At 34.9% G+C, this 13,338-nt stretch overlaps 1 protein-coding gene across 1 annotated transcript in view; it reads right to left on the reverse strand.

Annotated features, from left to right (window-relative positions):
• The window catches only part of LUZP2 (leucine zipper protein 2), a 200,778-nt gene that overhangs the window by 100,129 nt on the left and 87,311 nt on the right, over positions 1-13,338 (reverse strand). The window contains exons 3-5 of the mRNA XM_074148768.1: positions 12,681-12,751; positions 9,494-9,575; positions 1,954-2,016 (exon numbers count right to left, since the gene is read on the reverse strand). Of these exons, the coding sequence (XP_074004869.1) occupies positions 1,954-2,016; positions 9,494-9,575; positions 12,681-12,751 (216 nt within the window). The remainder of the gene's footprint in view (positions 1-1,953; positions 2,017-9,493; positions 9,576-12,680; positions 12,752-13,338) is intronic.

Raw genomic sequence — 13,338 nt, forward strand, 5'->3', positions numbered from 1 at the left:
AAAAAAAATAAATATAAACAGTGAAGTAAGAGGGACTTTGACAGTGTAAGAAGTTGGGGAGGTATCTGATATCAAAAAAGGATTTAGAGAAATTAATGGATGGCAGGTTCGTAAATATACACTCCAGGGAATACGCAGGGATACATCTTCTGACATCCCAAAACCAGTGTTTGCAGATGCTGTGGGAAGTGAGGCAGGCTCACATGCTCTGCCCTAACAGCATTTGCTACCGGCATTGTCACAGAGGAGACACTGAGATTGATGGACCATTAAGCATTTCAAACGTTCTTGTAATTCCAAAGATGGGAGGAGCCACACTACTGTGCCACACACAAGGTTTTTACTTCTAAGAGGAAGAGGGAAGCAGATTTGAAATGTGTGTGAACTTGTACATCTGTGGGTATCCAAGTCAACGTTTCTATGTCTTGAATTGAAGGAATGTTGAACATTCTTAATTGTCCATCCATTTTAGCTAGTGATGGAAATGTTTAGTCACTCTGCAGACTGACACACAATTGGAAACATAAAATTGTAGGTATGCAAAATAGATGTTTCTCTGAAAGGCCCCATGATAGCCCTAAAAACCTTGCAACAACGGTACATCCAGTTTACCCAGTCAGCTCTTGCAATTTCAGAAAGGAAGGCATCAGGAAATAAAATGTAAAATGAATCACTCCATCTTTAAATTGAGAAACAAATACTTTTGGTGCCAACAACAAAGATTACTTTCAAAGCAGATTTTCTAAAATGTGCTATAAATACACTAAATATTACAGAAGTCTACTGACCCACCTAAGAAAATCATTAGCAGTCAGATGGTTTGCATGTAGACTAATGAAGTATTTATTTGTGTGCAGTAAGAGACAGGTTTTTTTAAAGCTGGTCAATAGGATCAGACTGATATGATTTATTAGAATTAACAGGCTCAATTGCAAAGCATCCAATAATCACAGGTGGGAAAAGAAAGCAAGGTGGTTGTCACTGTAGAAGATGACAACTGAGAATGTGGCTTAAATAACATGAACAGCTGAAATAGACAATATTTCCTTTATGAGTTAAAAAGTAAGGTGTGCTTTCTTCAGCTTGGTGGTATAGATACACTCTCGTAGACTAAAGACATCAGAGATCATTGTTTAAGTGCTTTAAGGAGATCAAGTTTTCACACACGTTTTCTGAGTTTGAACTCAGAATAATTCAGAAGAGCAAAACATAAGAATTGAACAAAACAGGTAAAGACAAGAAGTTTGGATGTATAAAAGAGCAAGAGATCATCTGAATAAAATACTTTCAAGTGCAAGGTTCTTTGCAAAGTGGAGCAATGGAAAAGTAAACTACAACCTGTTTTACACAAATTGTTTGTTGAGAGAAAGAAGTAGGAAAAAAATATGGTGTTGCTCAAATGTTTTAAGTTTCTATTCCAAGATCACATTTCAAAATAAATTCAGTTTATTTTTATAAAAGCATGCTTTATTGGGAATTTTGGGATCAATTTATTTTTAGTATTCATGACAAAAAGCTTAAGAAAATATTTTAAGAATGTAATTTTTTTTTTTTTTAATTTTATTAAGAATCCCAATTTTGAGATTGTATTTCCTTTCTCCTCCTCTTGCTGTATATTTTTAAAGCAGGTAATAACACTGTGGATAAAGTTTCACTGCGTATCAATAATCTATAGAACTGAATTGCCTTTCCGAAAAAGCACAACTCATAAGTACAGCAAAAGTTACAGAGGTGTAACTATGGACCTATGCACCGATAGCAAGTAGTCAACAGGTGCATTCAATAAAATACTATTTCTAAATGCACACCATCATTTTTGTTTGCTTTTGTGGCTAGAGTATTTCACTGGAGCTTTATCTTTCTACTACAAGGTGTGTTTTAAACATGAAGCCGAATCATAATCTTCTTCAGTGTAAACTCTGAATGGAGATGACAATCAAATGTTCCTCTTACCTCGTTTTGGAGGTCACGGATCATTTTGCTCTTCCTTTCCATTTCAGTCTTCAAAAAGTTAATCTACAAGTTTAAAGAAACAGTGAGCGTCAGCTGTTGAAATGTACCTAAACATCAGTTTAACCATTAACTATTTTTTTACTAAAACAAACAACAAACTTCTGCTTATATACCAAATTAGTACCGGCCACAGTTAGGTAGTTGCTAATACAAACTTATAACATTATATTTATTAGAAAACATAATCAAGAGAAAAAAATTGCTGTGCATAAATGGCTTACTTTACTTTTGTATCAGTAGATTTAGTGTTTATTTTTCACAATGAAGTCCCACATGATCTTCAGAGAACTAAGGATTTTTAGAATATTAACTGATCTTACAATCTAAAAAGTTTTTAACCCTCTAAGAACACAACATCTATCATAGCAGGTTTCTAACACAACTATTTGATTTGAATGCTACAGTACTGTCCTAAAGAGATAAACCCCTTAATTCTGATCAGACGCACCTGTGGAATAAAGTGTATTATATGTGAAAGTATTTAAATCCGGTCTTTAGTTCCTATTTAATTCAATTACTTGCCTTGGAAAGTAGATATTTTGATCTTAGTTTTAACACTGAATTTAGTCAAAGACACTTTAAAAAATAGTTTTTGCAAATCAGTTTAAGTTTCTTTCATGATTAAGCTTTCCTCCTGGTTTATGGAACATAATGGGAGAAAGGACATAATTATAATAACTAGGATTAAAAGAACACATTCCTGTCACTTTGAAGGAGGATGCTCTTGGATAGGATACTTTAATTAGCAAAATCCTCATCCCTATATACACCTATTGCCCCATGCCGCATTCTCTTCCCATTGACACAAAAGCCTATCCTTGTTTCATGAAAAACTACAGTTCATTTGACACTGTAACAGACTTGTTAAGAAAAACAAAACCTCTGTAAGAAAACAGATCTGGATTATAGAGACATTGACCCAGAGATTAATGGTTTGGGCATCATTCAGATAAAAAATGACAGTGAATCTGCATGATATGACAGCTATTCTTAGAATCATGTCCACACTCAAGTAGACAGATGTCAGTAATTTAAAAACCATCACCGGACTTGACATCACGCTCATCTGTATCAAAAGAGAAGTCAGAGAACACTATCATCACTTAAGAGAGAAAAGTAGGGGGGGAGGGGCATGAGACTAGCACCAAATGACATGCATAAATGTTACTTCTTTTGCAAACTCTACCAAAATTTTGTCTAAGTGGTTTGGTTGTGGAAATACTAACTATACATCCAGCTACCACTTAGGGTGATGTTTTAATAAAAGACTAATATATTCAGCACTTGCCTAGCAACCACGTCCACAAATACTGACATTTAGTCCATGTATATTGTATAATAAATACGAAGATTTTGCACACAAATAATTAAAGATCACTATCAAAATACGAGATCAAGATTAACTGGGGAAAAAAAAAACAACCTATTCACATGTTGGATTTTTTCAGCTGTTCAAAAGATTTACCAGCTACCATTAAATACTGACAAAAATAATATACTGACCTCCATTAAAGAGTGTTCCCTTTCTTAGTCCTAGCTCTCAAGAGAATATTAATACTCCTCTCAAAGCACTTCACTTCTAAATCTGAATATATATGAAATAATTAAAGCGATATGATACGAAAATTACTGTCTGTGTACTCTCTATACCTAGCCTGTACGTATCAGCATGCATCTTCTGGTGGAGAGATATTTAAAACACCACAGTACTGTTAATTTAACCAGCAATCTATGTGAGTTAAACTAGTAATTTTTGTTAATTACTGTTCACATACACATGCACCTAATATCACTGATATGGATATCTTAAATAGGGCAAGCTTATTGTTTTAGCTTAGCTGATTAATTAAAAAAAAATATGTCCCTTTCTTTTCTAAAAATAATACTAGTATTAATTAAAAAGTCATTAATTTTTGCTTTCATATTATAACAGCATTTTTAAAGTGTTTTTACTAAGTCTCTAACAGCTGAAGAGCCACTTACTCATAAAGAATAGGCTACAGAGAGCTTCATAGGAGGGATTTATATGGCTTGGCTACCAGACCTAATAGAAAGATAATCATTTAAGTGCATCTATGTCTATAATTTTGTACTTTAAGGCAGATCAGACTATACAAGAGCATTTGCATGAATGCTTTTAGTCAGTTCCAATGACACGGCATAATACCATTTTCCAGAAGACATATAAAAATTCTACTTTCAGTCACGAAATCATGACAGTACAATAAACAAGAACAGACATTTATACCCATCTCTAAATTAAAAGCCACAAAACAGAAAAATTGAAACTAAGAAACTTTCTACAACTCTTCTTCCTTTCTACCCACTCTTTGTTCTTGTTTGACATTCACCTCTTTCCAAATGTTGACTGCCTTTAATTACTACCTCGCTGTAATTATGAAAATAGATAATGAAAATATATTGGTGTTCTAAGGCTGAACTTTGCAATATTAAGCAAGGACACTGCTTCTGTCTCCTGGAGACAAACATCCAAGGTACTCAGAGCTTTGTGTGTTTCAGAGCTCATTACATTTATTAAAGGCAACAGCTTCCATCCAGTAGCCTTTACTCACAGCAGTTTGTGACCTTGAAATGTTCAAATTAAATTTTCCCCCATCGAAATACAGAATGCTTTAGCAGATGGCAGTGATCTAATTCTAAGAGTCAGACAATAGTTAGTTATTAACTACAGACGAAGGATGGAAGAATACCGATATAGCATCATTACCACACAGTCAAAGCTCAGCCGTATGTTTATTTGCTTACCTCCAGACCTCTTGTATCTTGCTCAGGACTAAGAAATGAGCAATTAAAATGGGACTGGAATACATTCATTAACACCTAACTATTTTGGCACTACCTGGAAACCCTAATGTACTCAATATTAATTTTCACGGTCTAATTTTCAAGTTATAGTGTAGGAATCTACTCCAAAAGCCAGAGAGAACTGGTTAGGCTATTACCTAAATCATAGGAAATATTCTTTCCTTTGGGAAAAAGTGCTCTACAAAGTGATAATATTTCTAAAAGCAAACCTAAAGATATTTTTACCTACTAGGACTTCTTAAATGAATGTAACTTTTAAGCTGTAAGTTATATTTTAATTCATAGACCATGTTTTTGTCAAAGGTACATTTAAGACTTTAGGAGCTGTCATAAGGGCCATTACTAAACAAAATAAATATTTTTAAAGTGAAATTAACATCTGATCTTTTTATTAAAAACATTGCAGGCATAAGTTTGTGATGGTTCTTAAGATTCTTGTTTGGTGGTGCATCTCTCTGAATTAAATTCCCCATATTCTGTTAGTCTTTTATGACTAAGAAAAACCCTACTGATTTCAAAATAACCATATTTTTTATTGTTTATTTTTACAAGTCATGCATAATGTGTTACTTAATTTTCATTTTTCAAAGTGAATACCGAGCAACTGGGAAAAAGGAATTTACAGACATGTTTTCTCCTCTATTTTGACAGACTGTACTATAACTGTATTGTCAGACAATTCTATCACCATGTCTTTTTAAAAATTGTTAGCATGATATAAAATACCAACAGGAATAAAGCTTAGTCTACTTAGCCAAACTACTAAATATTTTCCTTTTTCCTTCTTTACTTTCTCCCACATCCAGCGTTATCCGGCTCTTTTTTATACACTTCAGTTGCAGTTAATGGGAAACACCTTTGCAAACCTTGAGGTTTGCACCTCCTAAAAAATAATGATTTCTTTTGATACAAGCAGGTATCATGAAGCACAGTCAAGAGAAGAGCCCTTCTTCAAAAAAGCTCTAAGAGCCTGTTAACCTAATGCAGACATACAGAATCACTACTTACCCTGTTTATTCAAATTCACTGGGAAAAAAAACCCAAACCACCACACTTTCAAGTTACATGTGTTATTTGCCCTCTGCCTCTTTGTTAGCAAAAGTGAAAATTAATCCATGGTCCCTAATCCTGTTTCTGGAAGAAGTGGTTCCACTTCACATTTAGAGATATAGCTTGACATTATTATACATTTTTTAACTGCATAACAATCTATTTTAAATTGCTTAGGTATTTGATATTAAATGCAGACCTAAACGCTCCGGCAACCCTCATCAATTGTTAAAGAGGATCACAGGTTATTTGGAATGATGTCTTACACATTTTACATAAATGTTGTATAATTAAACCCATTATGGTGCTTCTGACTAACAAGCTTTATCTGTTTAAGAAATGTTTTTTGATATACAAATAATCCACAGTTCTAACATGAGATGGTCTGTAGAAAAGCTCCCTCACAACCCAAGGCTTTCTGAAAGACTGTGTTTGACCTTGAACTTTGCAACATAGGACTACACTAAAATTTAAACCTTCCTTATAATAACTAGCATTCTTCGGTACATTTTATTTTCCTGGATAGTGCAGCTGAGACAAGGGGCATGAATTTATCCAAGGTCTGCCATATATTTTCTAGAAAGACCTGACCCAAGAAGGACTACTGCTGTTCTTCATATGTTAGTGCTACAGATGGAGAAGACAAAGGACCCAGAAAGGGAGTCCTCACTCCTGCTAAGGGCCCCAAGGTCAGCCCTCAGTGTTATTAGTACTGTAAAGGACAGAAATGTCTTTACACCTCCTTTTGGTTTCCTTAAGCCCAGGTTGCTGCTTCTACCCTCAGAAAGTTGTTACTACCTAGCACCACCTCCACTAGCTGCTCTCTGAGAGACAGTACCTACCAACACTTCAGCAGATGCTCAGAATGGCAACTTTTTAGCAGCTAACCAACCATTCTTGGCTTTTCTGGTCTTAAAGGGCCAATAAAAAGGATAAGCGTGCACAATAACATGGATAACATTGTTTCTGCTGAATCCTTTGTGCGACTGGTAGTGAAGAGTCTTGCCACACATTGCAGAAGACTTGGATGCAAAGTGTGATGTATTGCTATGACAACTCCTTTGTTCTTTTGGTTTGGTCAGAGTCCTTGAATGCTTTCCAGGTTATTTTTCATGTAATTTTACTTAATCCTTGTGAATTCTTACTTACACTTTTGCATTTACCTAATAAAGAACACCTTCAAGCAGGTGTTCCCTGTTGAATACGTACAGCCCTGTTGAATAACACACAGGAAGCACTGTAGTATGCCTCCTTGGCAAGTGCAGAGAAGAAATATGTATTTCTACCCCCCCAAGTGTTTTATTCATGTGGCTTTGAGAAATATAATTCTATTCTTATTTACTCTGATTATAATCGAGTTACTTCACCAAACCCTGTAGAATAAAACATGCTTAAATTGTATTAGAAACAAGACTCAAAATTCATTAAATTAGAATTAAATTCAAGCTCTCATTCAAGGCTAGCCTTGCCTCAAAGTACCTAGACCTTCTTTCACAGCATTCATATTGTTTTCAGAAAAACGAGAAAAACATGGAGAAACTAGGTGTAAAGCAACCCTGTGTGACAGTAATAATATTTATTTCCATTTCTATTGCACTTTTTGAATATTCATCCAGTCTCACTGTATTGGTGAGCTTCATTATGCACCTTGTATCCTGAGGCATAAAGAAATAAATGTCACAAACCAAGGACACAGTTCTGCATTCCTTAAAATCAGTAGAAAATGTAATATTCTATTATTGGCAAGTTTTAGAATATAGCTCAAGAATTCAGTTTCTCTAACCAGCTGACAACACTCCCAGCCAAGTTCTGTTATAAAATCAGAGAGGTTTTTCCTGGTTTCTGCACTAGGTATTACTTTCGCTTACAGTTAACAGTAGATTTTGTTTGACTTGTGTAGAACAAATCTTGTGCTCTTCCCCAGTGCCAGGGTGTGGACTGAATCTACACAGGACACTGCTGCTCAAGTTAAAAAAAGCACTATATGACAAAGAACAAAGCCAATAATCCATTCACGACATCTGAGATGTATTTAACCCACAGCTGAATTGTCTTGAATATCAAAATCTAATACAGAGATTAAATAACAAAATATATTTTCAACCTTTAATTTGTAGGACTAGAATTCATTGTACGGATAAAGCTAGTGGAAATGTGTCCGTGCACCTGAAAAAAAGGGAGCTTTTGACCAGCATGTTCTGAGTACTCAGTAGAGACAACCAGGTTCTCATTTTCTTATTTCCGGACTATATAACTCACCATCTTAAAACAAGCGCAGACTATTTTTTTTTTTTTCTGGATATACACTGCCCTGGCTATTGAGAAACCCTTGAAATATGCTATTCTTTTCAACTCAATACAGCATTCAGTTTACTTCTTTTCTTCCCTCAAGGACAAAAAAGGATTTTTGTTCTCTAGATAGAATTACAAGTACCAAAAATCCATTAAGCACATGTTGTGGGGGACACAAGAATAGGTAAAACAGTGTCTTTACTCTTCAGACGTCTGAGTGACAAAGGGAAAAAAAGTGTTTTCAAAAATCACATTAATTGAAAGAAACTTGCAAAAGGAACACTTTAGTTCAAAATCTGCATTGTTTCTAATCAGAAGGTAGCATGCAAAACATGCACTCTCACATCTTGTTCAACAAGGGTATAAAGCCACATACAAATCACAAAAGAAGACATTTGGAAATATTTGCTAAATTCAGTGATAATTCTTAAACCTCTGTCTTGGAGGAACCCTTGTTTTGTGGGCCTAGAAGACAGTAAATTCTTACTAAATAAACTTGTAATTATCTACTATGAAACTAAAAATAGATCTATAAACCCTTACAGCAGTTTGTTTTCAAGTCCAGAGTTAGAATCACAGAACACCTGAGGTTTGAAGGGACCTCTGAAGATTATCTAGTCAACTTATGCTTAGTGGTGTCCATGTTATAGGAATATTACTAACCAACATAGGAAAAAATTTCCTTTTTACATCTTAAACAGAAAACATGATTCTACTACTTTTTTTTTCCTGCAATAACAAAATGTGCCTATTTATGCCCCATGACGTTACAGTGCTACATAAAAATCCAACTGATTGTAAAATTTATCCAGAAACAGAATTTCATTAAAGCAAGAAATCTTAATGGGTCTTAATAACTTAATAACTTCCTATTGTGATAATTAGATCTACTATGGTCAGTCAGACACTCTACTATATATTTTGTTGCTGAAAATCTGTAGTGATTCCAAAAAAGTCAATGGATGTATGACAGCGTACGTTGGTATAGATGAGATACACATGAGGGTCCACAAAGATAATCTCATCAGGGAAAGGACTTAGGCCCAATTCTCCAGGCCCAAGTCTCCAAAAGTGTATACACACACCTAAATCCCACAGCAATTTGTGAAGACAGGGAATTAGTGATTTTGAACATACAAACTTTTTTCATCTCCTTTCTTCTGAAGCTTGTAGAGTACTACCACATACTTGAAATCCAAGCTTTTTATGTGCAAAGTTATTGGAGCTGATGACAAATTCTCAAGACAGAATGATTAAAAAAAGACAGAAGAAACAAACAAAAATAATGAAAGAGGGACAGGGAATCACTCACAGTAGCCTGCTGCTTTTCTGCTTTCTCAGTTGCCTCATTAAGCTGCTTTTGAAAGGCCTCCTGGAGAGATTTCATTTCTTCCCTAGTTTATTGAAAACACAGAACACAAACTTCATCACAAGTGTCCATTGAGAAATAATTCTTCCGAATCAAGACAAGGCACCTTTAATTATTTAGAGTAACAAGCAGATGTACTATGTATATGAGTCTTGCTAATAAAATCATAATGACCCCATGAACTATAGTGCCAACGAAAGACAAAAATTATCTGTGATGGAAATTGGCCACCTTTTACATCTACTGAATAGCCTGCTGTGCAAAACATCTGCCAGTGTATAATTTCTAGCAAAAACGATTGGCACCAAAAAAAGCGACAAATGTGGGCTATTGAAAATGCACCAAAATGGAACCATAATATTATCAAAAAGAACTAGCTTATACCTGCTTTAAAACAAATAAATAACGATCTGATAAAATTCAACCTTCACCTAGCTCCTTCTAGAGACAAACACCGCAAAACTTGGTAGAAGAAAAAGGCAAACAGGAAAAAAAAACAAACAAAAGGATAATTGCTTGGATTGGGCTTTATTTGAATCAAAATATCCCTTTGTATTACTGATGCAGGAAGACAATTTCTCTAAACTGTGAGAATTGCAACAGGCTGAGATCCTCGGCAGGCCAAGTCTTTCTACTCACAGCATATGACACATTTTGGGACTGTGACAAATTAGAAGAGTTACATATTTTGGAGCTTCTTTGGGGCTGTTGCTTGCATGGATAAACCTTCACAGAAGACCAATGCAGAAATGGATAACATTAGATAACACAGATAACAATTTATCCCAGTGAAAACTAAACTGGAATGGAAACCATCTAGCTCACACAAGAACAGAACTTGTGAGCTGCTGGATCATCTTTCTTTTTAGCCAATAACACTACTACTTTTAGCAATTTCAGCAGCACTAGCACAGAACAGATTTAATTGAAATACTGATTGAGCAGCATGAAACCCATGCACCATGAGCACAATACAGCTCTCTTATCACACAAACAGATGCCTTCATTTCAAAGTGCTGATGGTGCACACAAAGAATTAAACTTGAGGCATCATCATAAGTGACCAAGTTTTACTTGCAACATGGGAAGTACTGAAGAATTCAGATGAAAGGGATTAAAAAAATATCTAATTTGAAGTCAGCAGAACTACATCTACTTACACAAGCTGAGATTCTATCACTCTAAACTTTACTCTATCATCCATCATTGCAGAGAATAATCAAAATAGTGCTCACAGACCGAACACAGCTCATGTTTGTTCAAAGAAAGAAGATCATAAGATTAATACTGGGATATATTGTGAATTTTGGTTCAAATACAATAGATTTAAGCAAAACACTATGTTCACTGCTTTTCACTTACTCCAGATGAAATACACCCTGAGGCTTTTGGCAAATAAACTGTGACCCTTGAGAAAATCGATGGGGGAGATTCTCTGGCACATTTTTAACACCTCTTTCTTACACTGAACTTCCACACCTCTCCGGAAGTGAAATCCAGTAAGCCTGTAAAGAGCTGTCAAGTACTCGCAGTAGCTCCAAGGCATTTTCTTGGAGTTTATTGTAAAAGCCTTTCATTTTCTGAAGAAGAGGAAGGGCTGCTCAGCGATACTGCTCTGACCCAGGGTATATCTCTGGGAAGGGCTGTTGTGCCATATACTCAATAGCTGAATCCCTTAAAAGCAAAATTCAACGTGTACTTTGGGTGGACCTTGAGAGGCTTCAAGTGGTGATTTAAGGAGGAGATTAGGAAGTGGTTGTTACTAGAAGTTTTAACACAAACTTGTAGTATGTAGCAAAATTTTCCCTTAGCAGACTCAATTTTCCCATCTGCAACTAGATCTATTTACTAAACAGTCCATTAACAGTTTTAATCAATAAATCTCTCTATTTCACAAAAGCTGCACAACAATCAAACCACTACAAAAACACATTCCTGTATGAAGGAATAAGGGATGGAGTCCGTGACAAGGGCAACTATGATGCTGAGATGTATACCTTCAGTTGCACCCAAGCCACATTACATTTAAGTGTTTAAACAGGACGTTAGCTGAAGTCTTACTTTCATCATTTAATAGATTTGTCTGGAACACTTGAAAGACTTCTATGTATCTGATCCTTCTCTGTCAAAGTAAAAATGAGAACTTCTATGAGTATTGTATTATAGATCTTATTTGTTGTGTATTGAAGAAGTGAAGATCATTTTATCACAAGCCTTCTCTACAGGAATGCAATTTCATATACTTCTATTAAATACAGTGTCAGCAATAAGATGGCCATGGGATTTAAGTATTGCTTTTCTAACAATGAAAGAAGTACGAACTTTATTAAGTCCTTCAATATTTTTTTCCTAAGGAAAAAGATGAAGTATATATGCATTCATTATGTATTATTGTTTCAGCGAAAGTGATCCCTATATTAGTTGCATTTTCTTGTTATTAAAACTGTATTGATGTCGTTATTTGCTGGTCTGCATTCCAAGAATTAGGAGTAGTAGAATGGTGACAGTTACTTGCAGCAAAGCATTAGGGGATTTGAGACTAAGGACTAGGCTGGGAACTTGCATCCCCCACCATGAAAACTCATTGTTTCTTAAGTACTCAATGATAATTTGAAGTGAATACTTCTCTCTGCTCCTAACTGCCTTCCTCACAGATATCCAGTGCAAGTATTCCCACATTTGCACAATGACTAGTGATTTTGAGTGTCTACATGCATGAATATTTAACTATGAGGCCTGAATAAATACAATATCATCATCTTTAAATTCAGAGATTGAGATAATTTAATAACTTAATTAATTAGGCACTACCATCAACTAGTAATTTTATTCTTTTTAAGAGAAAACGTCATGACTAAACTTTCCTGAAAAATTCAAAGTCCCTTTTCTTTAGCAGATATCTCACTACAGCAGTTGAATATCTTTTCCTAATATGGGTCCAATATCAGCAAATAAATAATTTGTTTCAAAAAATTCCCAAAGAGCATCCCTTGCCCTTATTTTACTGCTATAATCAGTAGACTCTGGAATATAGTGTTTATAGATTAAAGTAAAAGGAAAGATGGAATTTCCTAGTCTGACAGTTATCAGTCTGGAAACAGAAAGAGAAGGGAGGAGGTAGGGGTCTTACCTTTGTTTTTGGCCCAGTTCCAGAAGTTTCTGCACATCATTTTTGGCTGATGCTTCATCATTTTTCAAAGACTGATAGCAAAGGAAGAACTCTATTACCAAAGAGATCTTTAATATTATTAATCTGTGAAATTATTAATTTGGTCATCTTTCACAAAATGCTCCTGGTAAGTAACACATAATACCACTCATGAGAAATGGAGGAACAGCCTGACTTTTCTTTTACCAGAACTCAGCACAGCTAACTGTACACAGCTGTTTTTCAAATATTAAATGAGAGCTGATCAAATAAAATAGGTAGGTTTAGAAACAAACAAATGACTGAAAGCATTAGGATTGTATGACAAAAAAAAGTGTGTATATACAGAAGATAATACTATAGCTCTTTACCTATATCTGGTTCTCTACAGTGTTGAGTCTAAAATATCTCATAGTATAACTTCGCTGAGTATTACCTTCAACTGTGCTGTCTAAGAAATCCCATTCTCAAATTACTTTGTTATAAGGAGAAGCACATCTCCCTAAAAGGTATGAAGAAATCCCTACGATAATAAAGAGCGATGAAACACAAAAAAAATAGTACAGTAGTTCATATTAATTAGAACAAGAGAAGCCTAGAATATAAGGCAACATAACATAATAATATAATATAGTACAGT

This window comes from Numenius arquata, chromosome 6 (genome assembly GCF_964106895.1).
Source record: "Numenius arquata chromosome 6, bNumArq3.hap1.1, whole genome shotgun sequence".
NCBI lineage: Eukaryota > Metazoa > Chordata > Aves > Charadriiformes > Scolopacidae > Numenius > Numenius arquata.